The sequence below is a fragment of the Scylla paramamosain genome, chromosome 32, assembly GCF_035594125.1.
Source record: "Scylla paramamosain isolate STU-SP2022 chromosome 32, ASM3559412v1, whole genome shotgun sequence".
Classification (NCBI taxonomy): domain Eukaryota; kingdom Metazoa; phylum Arthropoda; class Malacostraca; order Decapoda; family Portunidae; genus Scylla; species Scylla paramamosain.
The window spans coordinates 11096751-11113686 of NC_087182.1; the positions used below are offsets into that span (position 1 = coordinate 11096751).

Consider the following 16936-nt stretch of genomic DNA (forward strand, 5'->3'; position numbering starts at 1 on the left):
GTATCTCCAAGACGGTCAGGAATACGAGTAGGGTATTGCACCAATTGCTCTAGGTCGTGGAGGATAGCAAAGTTGTAGGCTAGTTCACCAGGATGGTCAGTGAAGGGAGAGGAAAGCCAAAGATGGTGATGAACATTGAAGTCTCCAAGAATGGAGATCTCTGCAAAAGGGAAGAGGGTCAGAATGTGCTCCACTTTGGAAGTTAAGTAGTCAAAGAATTTCTTATAGTCAGAGGAGTTAGGTGAGAGGTATACAGCACAGATAAATTTAGTTTGAGAGTTACTCTGTAGTCGTAGCCAGATGGTGGAAAACTCAGAAGATTCAAGAGCGTGGGCAAGAGAGCAGGTTAAATCATTGCGCACATAAACGCAACATCCAGCTTTGAGTCGAAAATGAGGATAGAGAAAGTAGGAGGGAAGAGAAAAGGGGCTACTGTCAGTTGCCTCAGACACCTGAGTTTCAGTGAGGAAAAGAAGATGAGGTTTAGAAGAGGAGAGGTCGTGTTCTACAGATTGAAAATTAGATCTTAGACCGCGAATGTTGTAGAAGTTAATGAAGAAAAAGTTGAGGGGGGTGTCAAGACACTTAGGCTCGTCGACAGAAAGGCAGTCCGACCTGGAGACATTTTGGTCCCTTCCCCAGATGGGGACTCCGAGGCTGGTGTAGGAGTCGCCATGATAATTTTGAAATTTTTGAGTGAAGGGTGTGTGTGTTATTAGGTGCTTGTAGTTTTGTGTGGAAGAAGAGAGTTGTCTTTAGAGGGCAGGCTGTGACTGCCCCCTTGTGTTGTGGGATACAAAGGGAAACGTTCAGTGAGGTCACAGCTGGGTTTAATGATAAGTTCACAGCACCCCCTGAACAGTGCTTTAGACCTCACTGGGAGTAATTATCGTTTCGGCAGGTGTCTACTGCCTCCTCCTATAATATATATATATATATATATATATATATATATATATATATATATATATATATATATATATATATATATATATATATATATATATATATATATATATATATAACAACAACAAAAACAACAAGAACAAAAACAACATCAACAACAAAACAATAACAATAAAGATAAAAAAAAACAGAATAATAATAATAATAATAATAATGATAATGATAATAATGATAATAATAATAATAATAATAATAATAATAATAATAATAATAATAATAATAATAATAATAATAATAATAATAATAATAATAATAATAATATCAATATTAATAATAATAATGATAATAATAATAATAATAATAATAATAATAATAATAATAATAATAATAATAATAATAATAATAATAATAATAATAATAATAATATTAATGGTAATAATAATAATAATAATAATAATAATAATAATGATAATAATAATAGTAATAATAATAATAATAATAATAATAATTTGAAAAAGAAGAGATAGGGGTACAAGAAGAAGAGAAACACAAAGGAATACAAAGGAAGGACCAGATAGCAACAGCCCTACTGCGCTTAACGAAGTTGTTTGTTTTGACTATAATACCACTACAGATTCTATGAATTAAAGGCAAAAGGACAGCAAGGTTCAAGGAAGGAACACCATGCAGTATGAGAAACAGTCATAGAGTGTTATAGGAAAGGTTAAAAGAGAAACATGTAACTCTATCAAATAGTATATAAAAGAAAAAAAGAAAATTATGCAGAAGTGAAGGGTGGTTAACTAACATATGCTTAATTGTCTCTACCGAGTTATTATTTATTACCTGTGCCGGGAGAGAGTTCCAAATATTAACGATTCTATTAAAGAAAACTGTTTAGCTTCGTCCGATCTGAATCGCTTACCTAATCTTATAACCATTATTATGAGTGGTATTTGATCGGTGAACAATAACATAGTTGTTAATGTTAACGTTATCAGACTCTCGAAACATTTTGAATAGTTCTGTTAAATCTCCTTGCATCCTAAGCTTCTCTAAACTGAACAACTTGAGCTCCTTCAGATACTCCTCATAGAGTTTGTTTCGCAGTCGTGGGATCATCTTGGTAACTTTTCTTTGTACTCGTACTTGTTCCAGCTTGTCTATGTCTTTTTTATTATTATTATTATTATTTTTTTTTATAAGATGACCAGAACTGAACGCAGTATTCAAGATGAGGTCGGACAAGTACAAAGTGAGAATTACTCTTTCTGACTTCAATTCAAAGGTCTTCCCAATAAACCCAACCAGTTTATTCGCTGACTTAACAACTTCTGAACAATGTTTATTTGATTTAAGGTCTGAAGTAACCATTACTCTCAAGTCTTTCTCTCCGTTAACCTTCAGAAGCTCGGAGCCGTTCATTGAGTAATTTACACGATCATTGTTACTCCTTATGTGCAACACTTTACATTTATCGACATTGAATCTCATCTGCCAGCTGTCTCACTGCAAAGCAGTAGAGACCGTATTGTAATTTTCTTTTATCATCTGTAGTAGTAGTGGTTTTAGTATCAACAGCAAATTTAGATATATTACAGGTGATTACCTCATCGATATCATCAACATAAATAAGGAAAAGAACAGGGCCGAATTTGGATCCCTGTGGTACACCACTTAGAACATCTCGCCAGCTTGAAGATTTACCAACGTATTGCTTTCTATCAGAGAGCCAGTCTTTGAGCCATTTGAGAATTTTGCCGTCTATACCATGAGCCGCTTGGGGAACTTTGTCGAGCGTATTTTGGAAGTCCAGGTAAACTACATCTACTGCTTTTTTTTCGTCGACGTGCCAAAAGCGTCATTAAAAAATCGAGCAGGTTAGTTAAACAAGAGCGTCTATTTTGAAAACCGTGCTGAGAGTTCTTGATTGAATAATTTACTTCTAAAAAAAATCACTAACTCATCGAGTATTACAGTTTCCATTAATTCACACACTCCATATATGAGGCTGATGGGTCTGTAGTTACTCGGGAGTGTTATGTCGCCTTTTTTAGCAAGGGGGTAACGTTACCTAACTTCCAGTCGCTGGAAACCTTACCGAAGTTTAATGATTTAGTGAAAAGGATTGAAAGTGGTTTGCAATTTTGAAATTTAGTTTCTTTCAAAACGTGTGGTGCAATACAGTCTGGTCCGGGGGCTTTGTTAGTTTTCATTTTGTCAATTACTTTAATTATATAATCTTCTAGAAAGTCGTAGTCAGTTAAAGGGTTACGTTATAAAAGCACAGAGGTTGGTTCGGGCATTTTGTGAGTGCTTTCTAGGAAAAAAATTTAAACAAAAAGTCATTTTATAGTGGAACCAGACTAACTTGGTATCCAAGGTGTTGGCTGTACCTCTCCGCGTTGTTGGCACCTCACCCCCGGAGCGACCTGACCTGACAATGGCCAGCAAGGTGCGGCCTAGGGTATTCATGTGTCAAGGAGACTGGGGAGGAAACGCCGCACGGCCTATACGCATTGCCAAGTGTATCGCAAGGTATACAGTGTCGTTGTTTCATCATCAAATCGAAAGCCATTCAAAAAAACATGCAGTCGTATATAGCAACTTATAATTTTAGAATAATTAAGTGAAAGGATGACAGTATGAGAGAGAGAGAGAGAGAGAGAGAGAGAGAGAGAGAGAGAGAGAGAGAGAGAGAGAGAGAGAGAGAGAGAGAGAGGTGTTCATATACCTGTCGACTGTGAACGTGACACCAGTGTGGGAACGGAACAGCTCGAGTACCAAGTTAGTCTGGTTCCACTATAGTGTGCCAGCGATCTGGATCTCTTTAGTGGTAAGATTACCGTTATCTAGGCGGATCAGGTTTATGTGTCATGTAATAACTATTTTATTCCTCACGTAACTGTACAATTTTTGGGGGGGTTAGATTTAGTGACGCTCGCAGTAAATATTTCTAAGTTTTTCCTGCTCTCTGTAATGAGCTTCTTTGCTTCGTGCCTAAGTCTTTCATACTCATTTTTATCGCTTTAGTTTTGAGTTAACACGTATTTACGGTAGACAAGATTTTCTGTAATAGTCGTGATTCACCGTGGTTATTACACTATTAGGATTTGTTATTCTTACGTGAATATCTTTTTCGTATTGGAATACAGGACTTCATGGCATTATCTAAAATGTAAGTAAATCTAGCCCATGATTCCTGTATGTTGCTTTTACCTAGTTCTGCGCTCCATTCCTAATTTTGCGCTCCTGAGGAGAAGGAAGAAGAGAAGTGTGAATACTAGTTAATTTCCTTCACATGAAAAAAAATAAAGAAATAGTTAAGTTAATTCTGATCAGCGATAAGATAGAATAATGTCCTCAGATTATTCTGGACTGAAATAATACGTGACGGTGTTACCATACCACCCCTGTCCCTCTCACACACACACACACACACACACAACTTATTTACTTTATTTAAACCATTTCCTATGATCAAGACTAAACAATGACATCCAAACCCATTCACCTGTATACTTTTATGCCTAACAGTCACCAGATAACACTCCTCTTGCATTCCTTCAAGTGGCCGGGTTGGCAAAGGCATATACGGGATTAAGGATCAAAAGGTCAATGGCGTAGGCTGATCAGCAATATATTTCGTACTTAGTTCAATACAAGCGAAAGAAAACTAAAACAACCATTAAATATACAAGTAAAAAAAAAATAAATAAATAACTGAGATGAGAGTATGCGGTTGACTGCTTTGGTATCCATCAATGCTGTCACTTAAGGTGTGTGCAGCGTCCCTGTAGTCAGGTACCATATCCACTCAACTGAGTCTAGTATCCCAAAATAAATAAACATCTCATTATTTTATTAAGTCCACTATATGATATCTAGTGTTCAAAAAATAAATAAACATCTCATTATTTTATTAGTTTCAGATTCTGAAATTACTTATCATGTCCTGTTTCTTGTACTAGAAAAGTATGGCACTCAGGTATGTCCAAAATGTCCGGTACCCCTTAAATAAGTAAACATGGATTCAAACATGTCCAGTGTCCTTTAGGTAAGTGAATATTGCCCTAAATTACGTCTAGTGTCATTCAAGTAGGTTAATATTGCCCTGAATTATGTCCAGTGTCCTTGAAATAGTGAACATTGCCCTAAATTATATCCAGTGTTCTTTAAGTAGGTGAACATTGCCCTAAATTTTGTCCAATGTTCTTTAAGTCGGTGAACATTGCCCTGAATTACGTCCAGTATCTTTTAAGTGGGTGAACATTGTCCTGTATTACGTCCAGTGTCTTTTAACTGGGTAAACATTGCTCTGAATTAGGTCCAGTGTCCTTCAAGTGGATGAACATTGCTCTATATTATGTCTAGTATCCTTTAAGTAGGTAAGCATTGCCCTAAAGTATGTTCAGTTTCCTTCAAGTAGATGATAATTTCCTTCAAAGTCTGTCCAATATTCCCCTGAATCATGTCCATAAAATATTCTTGCCTCCAATATCACAAAAATCCTGTCCATTGCCGTCCCGATTGTCTGGTATTCTCTTAATGTTCAGTGTTTAGCATGTGTCCTACGTGATGTCCAGTACTCGTCAGTCGTTAAGTGACAAGTGATGTTTCGCGTCTGTTGGGCATGTCTAGCGTTCCCTCCCTGTGCACGTGTTCTGAGTTTCAAAACTGTCAAATTTTGTAAAGATGTCACGTGTCCATGTCCTCATTTTACAGCTATGTAAATCAGAATACAGGCGATTAATGGTATGTCCTACTGGATGACGGGCGTGTCCCTGGTGCACACAGCGGGACGATCCTGGCTATGCATCGAAATGTGTAATATCACTGTTCGCTTGTGGTTTGTTTGAGTTTCTCAATGGCGGCGCTGTGTCCTAAGCGGTTGATGCATGACTTAACATCCTGAAAGTCTTCTTTCTCTTCCTGAGCTTCCAGGTACTCCTTCAGACTCACGATGCCAGATGTTCTCAGGTTGCCTGTCGGGAGATCCAGAGGAGCTGGCTGTCGCAATTGTACATCACCACCAACCACTGGGAAGAAGTCTTTGCACTCGGCCTCGGCCTCAGATTCATCCTCGTTTCCGTCATGTTGTTCCTTGTTAGTATCGTCTTCCTCGACATTGATGTCCCGTGTTGGTTTCAGCTTGGGTGTCTCTGGCGAGCTGAGTAATTCCTCCTCTTCTACAGTGAACTCTGGGGAGGTAAGACTAACACGATTTTTGGTTACAATTGCATCGGTGGCTCGCGGGGCCCTCCACAAGGACTCGGCAGGGGCCTCTACATCTGATCTATGGGAGTCCCCACTTTCAGAGAAGGAGCATGAAGAACAATCGTTTGCTTCAGCTTTGCTAAGGCCTTTGATGCTGCTGGAGCTGCTCGACTGTCGTTCAAAGCTCAGGAAGTTGGTGGTGAGCAGTGACTCGTCGCTATCAATGCTGCTGAAGGAGGCGTATGAGGGTCGCTTGGTGGCCCAGTCGTCATTGGACAAGGAGGCAAGTGGCATATCCTTCACTACATCTGGCTTAGCAAACGATTGGTTTCGACTCAGGGACCGTTTTCTCTTATCACGATTCTCTTTCGCGTTAAGTAGAGCCTCGATCTGTTCCTGTGTAATGTATCCATCCACCCGTTGGTTGGTCTCGTCCTCTTCATCGCATTCCTCCTCAGCGGCCATGAGGTGCAGATTGGTTACGGGCCTGTTATTCTTGGGTACGTCATGGTTGGGCGATGGGGCACGCATGTACGTCTTCTCGGGGATAGAGGGCGGCGGGTCATCACGCGACCCGCTGGAGGTGCGGCTGTGGACGCTGCTCCTCGCCTCGCCATACGTTGTCGTCGCCCTGAGAGTTACCATCCCATTACCAGCACTTCCGAGGCTGGAGAGAAAGGCGTCTTGCTTGTCCTGCGGCTCTTCCTCACAAGGCTGAGGTGCAGACGGGGGTATCACCTGAACATCCACCGCAGGCACTACCGTTACAGGCAACGCCTTGTCAAGTATAGGTGACTCCGACAGAGGAGTCACCTCATCAGGAGATACGACGCGTGACCCATTCGTGTCCTCGAGCTGCGATGGTTGAAGCTCCTCCTCAACCGGCTTCTTATTGCTTTCTTTCGACTTCTTCCCCGGCAGGAGGCTGGAGAAGGTGTTACTTCCTCTCCGTTTCTTCTCCTTGGGTTCCCTCTGGACGGCGGATTCTTCTTTCTTTTCCTTCATGGAGCCACCTTTGAGCTTGTTCTTTAAGAAATTAAATTTACCAGGCTTCTTTTCGGCTCCCTCGAGGCAGGAGGAGGAGGTAGTACTCTCATTAGTGTTGGAGCGGTCACGTGGGCCGTCGCTGGCCACCGTCTCAAACTCCTCCTCCTGTTTTTCGCTGGCCATTTGTTTGTTTTCCTGTGTGGTAGAATTCACCTTTTCTTCCACGTCCCTTCTGTCGCTCGATGAGGGAGGAGTTTGCTTAGGTGAAAGAGGACCAGACTTAGGAGAAGGAGGGATGAGCTCAGAGGAGGATGTAGAAGATAAGGAAGCCTTAGGAACGGTTTCTGAATCTGAGGAGGTCACGCTGGAGGCTGGAGAGGCAGGGGGTGTGAGTGAAGTGGCGACACTAGAGGACTCAGGAAGGGTATCAGAATGGGACACTTCAGACCCTCTACCCTTGTGCTCTGCTGACGAAGCTCCATCTTTGTGCTTCTCTTTGCTCACCACCTGCTGACTGTCTGTGTTGTAGTTATTGAGAGATTCTTCACTAAACGTGTTCTCATTGGATGCCTCTTCTTTGAGGGCAGCAACAACCACTCCCTTGTTCTCTTCCTCGTCTTCTTTCTCATTCTCGTTAACTTTGACAGCCGTGTCGAGAAGGACCTTCGCGCCCTCCCCTTCCTTCTGCTTCAATTTTTCACTTTCATTCATCACTTTATCTTCATTTTCTGATGTTTCATCCTTCTCCCTTGCCTCTTCATCACTTCCCTTCTTTCTCTCCTTGATCAATTCCTCTGTCACTTCCTCCATGTCCAAGAGATCCACCACGTCACTGTATTTCACCTCACTGGTGTGGGCGTGGTACACCTTCACTTCCCCGTCCTTGCCCTTCCACTCAACGGTGGTGGTAGTGTCAGCAGAAGATATTGTGTCCATCTGTGTCGTCCTCACCTCCTCGGCAGATTTGGTGAGGGCCTGCACACTCTTGGAGATGGGAAGGCTGGGTGAGGGGGACTTCCTCCTATCTACGGTGCTTCTCTTCTGTGTTACCGGCGATACTTTGGGAGACTTTGATTCCTTCACTTCTGGCAAAACAAGAAGCTTATTGTTGAGGGGTATCACAGGTTGCTTTAAGGGCCTCCTGTTGCTACTGGTGGCGTGTCCTGGCGACGCCGACCCGTCGCGCCCACCGCCTGCCTCCTTAGATGATTCTTTTTCCTCCTCTTGCTTTTCCACTTTCTCCTCCTCCTCTTTCTCCTCTTTTTTCTTAGCCTTCTTAAGCACCACTCCGAACACCTCCGAAACCGATGCTTCTTTTGAGGGATCCTCTTGTCTAAGTCCGCGTGGGGAGACGTTAGCGGCCTATGGGACAAATAAAGTATGGAATGAGTAAATGAATGAAGGAAAGTATGGCAATTGACGAAACAGGGCTGTAAGTGTAAAGAAGATAATGAATTCGTTAAATAACTAAATCAGTCAATCATGTACATTGTAATCAGTAGCCTTTGAAAGATAGTGAAAGGTAGGTCTCTCTCTCTCTCACTCTCTCTCTCTCTCTCTCTCTCTCTCTCTCTCTCTCTCTCTCTCTCTCTCTCTCTCTCTCTCTCTCTCTCTCTCTCTCTCTCTCTCTCTTACACACCTTGCCTTCCTCGACGTCCTCTCTCTTCACTTCCTTCCTCTCCACATTTTTAAGTTTCACCTGCTCTAGGTTTGGCTTAAAAATAGGCATTCCAATGGGCATCCTTGGGATCTTTTTAGGTTTGATAAGTTCAGGCTCCTCCTCCTTCTCCTTTTCTTCCTCTTTCTCCTCCAACTCTTTCTTCTCTTCATCGTCCTCTTCTTCAGTGATCGAAGAGGAATAAGAGCTCACGTTCTTGATACGACCTGGAAGTGTTGCAGATTTCTGGAAAGGAGAAAGGAAAACATGACCGAATGAGAGAAGACAGACAAGAAGAAAAGAATGAGGAAGTGAAGAAAAGAGGAAAGCCAAAGATGATGGGAACACACACACACACACACACACACACACACACACACACACACACACACACAGGAGGAGGCAGTAGACACCTGCCGAAACGATAATTACTCCCAGTGAGGTCTAAAGCACTGTTCAGGGGGTGCTGTGAACTTATCATTAAACCCAGCTGTGACCTCACTGAACGTTTCCCTTTGTGTCTCACAACACAAGGGGGTAGTCACAGCCTGCCCTCTAAAGACAACTCTCTTCCTCCACACAAAACTACAAGCACCTAATAACACACACACCCTTCACTCAAAAAATTTTAAAATCATGGCGACTCCTACACCAGCCTCGGAGTCCCCATCTGGGGAGGGGACCATAAATGTCCCCAGGTCGGACTGCCTTTCCGTCGACGACCTTAAGTGTCTTGACACCCCCCTCAACTTTTTCTTCATTAACTTCTGCAACATTCGCGGTCTAAGATCTAATTTTCAATCTGTAGAACACCACCTCTCCTCTTCTAAACCTCATCTTCTTTTCCTCACTGAAACTCAGGTGTCTGAGGCAACTGACAGTAGCCCCTTTTCTGTTCCCTCCTACTTTCTCTATCCTCATTTTCGATCCAAAGCTGGATGCTGCGTTTATGTGCGCAATGACTTAACCTGCTCTCGTGCCCACGCTCTTGAATCTTCCGAGTTTTCCACCATCTGGCTACGACTACAGAGTCATTCTCATACTAAATTTATCTGTGCTGTATACCTCTCTCCTAACTCCTCTGACTATAAGAAATTCTTTGACTACTTAACTTCCAAAGTGGAGCACATTCTGACCCTCTTCCCTTTTGCAGAGATCTCCATTCTTGGAGACTTCAATGTTCACCACCAGCTTTGGCTTTCCTCTCCCTTCACTGACCATCCTGGTGAACTAGCCTACAACTTTGCTATCCTCCATGACCTAGAGCAATTGGTGCAACACCCTACTCGTATTCCTGACCGTCTTGGAGATACGCCCAACATTCTTGACCTTTTCCTGACCTCTAATCCTTCTGCTTATGCTGTCACCCTTTCTTCTCCGTTGGGCTCCTCCGATCACAATCTCATATCTTTATCTTGTCCTATCACTCCAATCCCTCCTCAGGATCCCCCTAAGCGAAGGTGCCTCTGGCGTTTTGCCTCTGCTAGTTGGGGGGACCTGAGGAGGTATTTTGCTGATTTTCCTTGGAATGACTACTGCTTCCGTGTCAGAGACCCGTCTTTGTGTGCTGAGCGCATAACAGAGGTGATAGTGTCTGGCATGGAGGCGTACATTCCTCACTCTTTTTCTCGTCCTAAACCTTCTAAACCTTGGTTTAACACAGCTTGTTCTCGTGCTATACATGATAGAGAGGTGGCCCACAAAAGGTACTTAAGCCTTCCTTCACCAGAATCTCATGCACTTTATATTTCTGCCCGGAACCATGCCAAGTCTGTTCTCCAACTAGCCAAAAACTCCTTCATTAACAGAAAATGTCAAAACCTTTCAAGATCTAACTCCCCTCGTGATTTCTGGCATCTAGCCAAAAATATCTCCAATAACTTTGCTTCTTCTTCTTTCCCTCCTCTACTTCAACCAGATGGCACCACTGCTATCACATCTATTTCTAAAGCTGAACTCTTTGCTCAAACCTTTGCTAAAAACTCTACCTTGGACGATTCTGGGCTTGTTCCTCCCTCTCCTCCACCCTCTGACTACTTCATGCCACGTATTAAAATTCTTCGTAATGATGTTTTCCATGCCCTCGCTGGCCTAAACCCTCGGAAGGCTTATGGACCTGATGGGGTCCCTCCTATTGTTCTCCGAAACTGTGCCTCCGTGCTTGCACCTTGCCTAGTCAAACTCTTTCAGCTCTGTCTGTCAACATCTACCTTTCCTTCTTGCTGGAAGTTTGCCTACATTCAACCTGTTCCTAAAAAGGGTGACCGCTCTAATCCCTCAAACTACCGTCCTATTGCTTTAATTTCCTGCTTATCTAAAGTTTTTGAATCTATCCTCAACAGGAAGATTCTTAAACATCTATCACTTCACAACCTTCTATCTGATCGCCAGTATGGGTTCCGTCAAGGCCGCTCTACTGGTGATCTTCTGGCTTTCCTTACTGAGTCTTGGTCATCCTCTTTTAGAGACTTTGGTGAAACTTTTGCTGTTGCCTTGGACATATCAAAAGCCTTTGATAGAGTCTGGCACAAAGCTTTGATTTCCAAACTACCCTCCTACGGTTTCTATCCTTCTCTCTGTAACTTCATCTCAAGTTTCCTTTCTGACCGTTCTATTGCTGCTGTGGTAGACGGTCACTGTTCTTCTCCTAAATCTATTAACAGTGGTGTTCCTCAGGGTTCTGTCCTGTCACCCACTCTCTTCTTATTATTCATTAATGATCTTCTAAACCAAACTTCTTGTCCTATCCACTCCTATGCTGATGATACCACCCTGCACTTTTCCACGTCTTTTCATAGACGTCCAACCCTTCAGGAGGTAAACATATCACGCAGGGAAGCCACAGAACGCCTGACTTCTGATCTTTCTAAAATTTCTGATTGGGGCAGAGCAAACTTGGTATTGTTCAATGCCTCAAAAACTCAATTCCTCCATCTATCAACTCGACACAATCTTCCAGACAACTATCCCCTCTTCTTCAATGACACTCAACTGTCCCCCTCTTCTACACTGAACATCCTTGGTCTGTCCTTTACTTATAATCTGAACTGGAAACTTCACATCTCATCTCTAGCTAAAACAGCTTCTATGAAGTTAGGTGTTCTGAGACGTCTCCGCCAGTTTTTCTCACCCCCCCAGCTGCTAACTCTGTACAAGGGCCTTATCCGTCCATGTATGGAGTATGCTTCACATGTCTGGGGGGGTTCCACTCATACTGCTGTTCTAGACAGGGTGGAATCAAAAGCTTTTCGTCTCATCAACTCCTCTCCTCTAACTGACTGTCTTCAGCCCCTCTCTCACCGCCGCAATGTTGCATATCTAGCTGTCTTCTACCGCTATTTTCATGCCAACTGCTCTTCTGATCTTGCTAACTGCATGCCTCCCCTCCTCCCGCGGCCTCGCTGCACAAGACTTTCTTCTTTCTCTCACTCCTATTCTGTCCACCTCTCTAACGCAAGAGTTAACCAGTATTCTCAATCATTCATCCCTTTCTCTGGTAAACTCTGGAACTCCTTGCCTGCTTCTGTATTTCCACCTTCCTATGACTTGAATTCCTTCAAGAGGGAGGTTTCAAGACACTTATCCACCAATTTTTGACCACTGCTTTGACCCTTTTAAGGGACTGGCATTTCAGTGGGCATTTTTTTTTATTAGATTTTTGTTGCCCTTGGCCAGTATCCTTCCTACATAAAAAAAAAAAAAAAAAAAAAAACACACACACAAACAAACAAACACGCACACACACGCCACAAGCGCGCAAACCATGAAGAAAGAATAGAACGAAGCAACAAATGCTAGAAATTAACGAAGGAGAGAAGCACGAAAGGAAGGAAAAGAACAGAAAAAATAAAACATGTACAGACGAACGAATGATTGAATAAATAAAGGACGGAAGGAAGGAAGGAGAGGAATAAGGGAAAAAAGAAATGAAAGGAAGAAAAGATAAAGTAAATGAAAGGAAGAAAAGCCAAAATATTACGGAAACAACAGATCAACGATACACACACACACACACACACACACACACACACACACACACACACACACACACACACACACAAGAAGGAAGTGGCCTGCTTACGAGGCTTCCAATCTCCCTTATCTCCATATCACCCTTAAATCGCTTCGATCCTTAACTCTTTACCTGACTCACTGCCCACGACTGAGATAAGAATGCTGATAAAGAGAAAAGATTCTCTCTCTCTCTCTCTCTCTCTCTCTCTCTCTCTCTCTCTCTCTCTCTCTCTCTCTCTCTCTCTCTCCTCTCTCTCTCTTCTCTCTCTCTCTCTCTCTCTCTCTCTACTCTCTCTCTCTCCCTCTCTCTCTCTCTCTCTCTCTCTCTCTCTCCTCTCTCTCTCTCTCTCTCTCTCTCTCTCTCTCTCTCTCTCTCTCCTCTCTCTCTCTCTCTCTCTCTCTCTCTCACCTCCAAGTAGTTTGTCGGTGATGTGCCAGAGTTTAGGGTTTTATCCGAGCTGTAGCAAGAGAGTCTCCGTGGTCCTACTGCAGCCTTCAGCACCTCCATCCACTGCTCCTGCTCCTCTCTGGTCTCCGCCGCCTGGAGAGAGAGAGAGAGAGAGGAGAGAGAGAGAGAGAGAGAGAGAGAGAGAGAGGAGAGAGAGAGAGAGAGAGGAGAGAGAGAGAATTATATATGACATAAGATTGGATATACATGTTATCATTTTAATTTACAGTTTAATTTTTCCTCTCCCTCCTTCTCCTAGTACTAAACGTTTTGCTCTCTCACCACGAACTGATTAACCGGTTCTCAAAAGTGTTTTTTTTCTGTTAATAATGTAGAACTGTTAATCTCTCACTAGAACTATAAAGATACCCTTAAAAATCCGTGTAACGTTATTTAAAATATTTTGAACGTAATTGACGTGCGGATCTAATGTCCTACGTCTCTTATTTATTATCAATTAGCATACTTTTATCACTTGCTGTCTAGTAAGGGTCAACACGTCTGCTGCCTTTGTCCTTCCTTTGTGTTCTTCCTCCCTTACACCGATTCTACGTTATTCTATTACTTCATCTAATCTTATATAGCATCCCTATTTTTTTTCTTTTTCTTCCAGCTTTCCTTCCTTGCCTCAACGCTCATTTTCTTTCTATATCCCTTCCCTGGTCTCTCCCCTTCTTTAGCGCCTTCCTTCACTTTCCCTCACCAGCTTGATAGACGGAAGGTTCCTGCGGGCGAGACAGAAGGGGTGATGGATCCTCAGTATCCCTGGCTTCTTGGCGCGCACCTCCTCCACCAGGGACAGATCGAGGGATCCCTTCATGCTGCTCAGTCGCTCATAGTCGTGCTGCGAGCGGTTAGTAGGTGAGCAGCAGGCCGTCCAGCACGAAGTAGTACTCCTTCCAAGGGTTGGAAAGTGCGCTGCCAAAGAGGGAAGGGTCAGCCAATTGAAGGTATCGGGGGTTTAGTATAGTAGAATTAAAGACATTTCGACTATAAATAAATATGAAGAAGTAAAAATAGACAGGACACGTCTTGCGTAGAACAGATTATTGTAAGTTGAAATTTTAAGTAATGGAGTAGCGACCCAAGAGTGTCAAAGGAAGGAACAGACAGAGAACTAAATGGAAAGACAAGATATTTCTATTACTGTTAAAAGAGAAGTGAACAATTGAAATCAATGGCAATATATGAATGGTAATGGACGGCGGGGCAGACAGATAACTAAATCAATGGAAAAATTATATATAAAGTTTTGTTAGTATTGTCGACAAAATATAATAACATAACACAAGAAAGGAGACTGCAAAAGATCGGTTGGCCGACACTGGGCAACTCCTGTATTAATCATGTACCCCACCTCCGCTCCTAGCCAACCTTCTTATAACCATTTGTCTTTCCTATCCCTATAATCATCTAATCTTCTCTTAAAACTACCTAGCGTGTTGGCACTGACCACATGACTGCTAAGCTTATTCCACTCATCCACCACTTTGTGAACCAGTTCGTCCCAATTTCTTTCCTAAAACTAAACTTATCTAACTTACATCCGTTTCCTCGAGTTCTATCCTGATTCTTTACTATGAGAACGTCACTTATATCCCCTTTGTTAACTCCTTTTACCTATTTAAACATTTCTATCATGTTCCCACGCACCATTGTTCTCTTCAGTGAATGCAGAATGAATCGTTTGAGCCTATCTTTATACGGTGATCCTCTCAGCCCCTGAATCATCTTGGTCATCCTCCTCTGCACTCCTTCTAAGGAATCTGTCTTTCCTATAATATGATCCAAAACTACACTGCATAGTCTAGATGTGGTCTATATAAAGCTAAATATAACTTCTGGATGACCTCTGCGCTTCTGTTTGTTACACTCCTACTGATAAATCCTTATATCCTATTGGCTTTGTTCCTGACTGGCACACACTGTTCCCTTAGTCTAAGATCTGAGATTACTTATACTCCCAGGACTTTTTCACTCTTTATCCTACATAGGTTGATATTATTAAGGGTGTAATCTCCGTGACCGCTTCTTCTACTCAAGATTTTACATTTGTTTATGTTAAGCTCCATTTGCCATTTAACTGACCATTCATATCTGTCTAGGTCCTCCTGCAGCTCCCTGGCATTCTGGTGTGTCTTACTTATGCAACCTACCTTCGTGTCATCAGTAAATTTACCTAGATCACTCCTAATCCTCATATCTAAGTCATTTAAGTAAATTAGGAACAGGAACCCCATTACTGAAGTCTGCGGGACTCCGCTGGTATTTGCCATCCACTGTGGCCTAACACCATTTACCTGTACACTCTGGGGTGAATGAACAATGTTCTTTGTCCTGCAATTAAACCATATACGTAGAGGCTGACAATAGCAAATAGGATGAAACAAAGTAAAGTAAGCAATAGGCAGGGAAATGTGAGTTTATAAAGATAAGTGAAAGTTAAAGGTAACACTATGTAACAAAATTTCACTTTTATCTTGTCCTTGGTTCCAAACCATAATATTCCAATTTCCATCTAAACGAAATAAAAAAAAAAGTTATTTTGATCCTAAAACTTTGCTTTAGTGGTTAGAACAATGAATTTACATTTTTGCCTTATTCCGTTATGGTATGGGTTACCACTGGTTTTCATATCAGGTAAAGACCTTTGCAGAATCGCAGTTACTTATCTAATTGCTTTTGAAATGTTGCAAATAAGTTAAAACAATGAAAAGAAGAATATAAAGTGTTTTAAAGATTTTTAATTTTAATAAGATCATTCTTGAACTGACCAGATCTAGCAAGAAATTTCTCATATTTAGAAGAATTTGCTTACATTTCATAAATCTTCTCAAATCTTCCAGGATGACACTTTTATAAATTTCTAGAACATTTTAGAACATTCTATTCAATGTAAACATTTCCAGAATATTCTATAACTTTCTAGAATACAGTAGAAATATGTAGAAGTATCAAGAATTTTCTAGAATCTACAAGAATTTTCTAGAATGATTTAGAATATTCTAAAGTAGGTTCAAGAATATTCTAGAAAGACTGAGAACATTCTTGAACACATTCTAGAAAGAGTAAGAATATTCTAGATTACTTCTTGACAATACAAAAGAAGGGGCTTGTAGACCACCAATCAGTTCTGTCCAAAAATGTTGAAAATGGTGAAATTTAGCTATTTTGGGAAAAAAAATTCTAGAAGCCACAAAAGCAAAGTTTGACAGCAATAACTGACATTTTCTATTGTTTTGCAATAAAAAAGGAACTGGAAAATAACACTTGCTTGTCAAAGACAAAAAATCGTGATACATAGTGTAATACAGTCCGCCACATACAAAAAAAAAAAAAAAAGTTAGGATAAAAACAAACAGAAATATTAGTTTTAGAAATATTTCATTTAAAGAGAAGTGGAAGTGTGTGTGTTTCAGGAAACGTATGGACAAGGAAAATAACATTTAGGATGCAAAAAAAAAAAAAAAAAAAAAAATATATATATATATATATATATATATATATATATATATATATATATATATATATATATATATATATATATATATATATATATATATATATATATATATATATATATATATATATATATATATATAATAGAAAATAAATAAATAATAAAAAAGATAGGGAAATAAAACTACGGATGTCAGAAAGAAAAAAAGCTAAATTGCATTTTTACATAGGATACAAAAGTTGGTCAG

At 41.1% G+C, this 16936-nt stretch overlaps 1 protein-coding gene across 1 annotated transcript; it reads right to left on the bottom strand.

Moving 5' to 3' along the window:
* Positions 1–4527: 4527 nt before the first annotated feature.
* On the bottom strand, positions 4528–14166 carry LOC135089184 (FK506-binding protein 5-like). The gene is made up of 4 exons (XM_063984505.1): positions 13933–14166; positions 13191–13322; positions 8750–9013; positions 4528–8472 (listed from the first exon to the last, which is right to left on the bottom strand). The coding sequence occupies exons 1-4, from the start codon at positions 14047–14049 to the stop codon at positions 5740–5742; spliced, it is 3246 nt and encodes a 1081-aa protein (XP_063840575.1). The 5' UTR covers positions 14050–14166; the 3' UTR covers positions 4528–5739.
* Positions 14167–16936: the final 2770 nt, after the last annotated feature.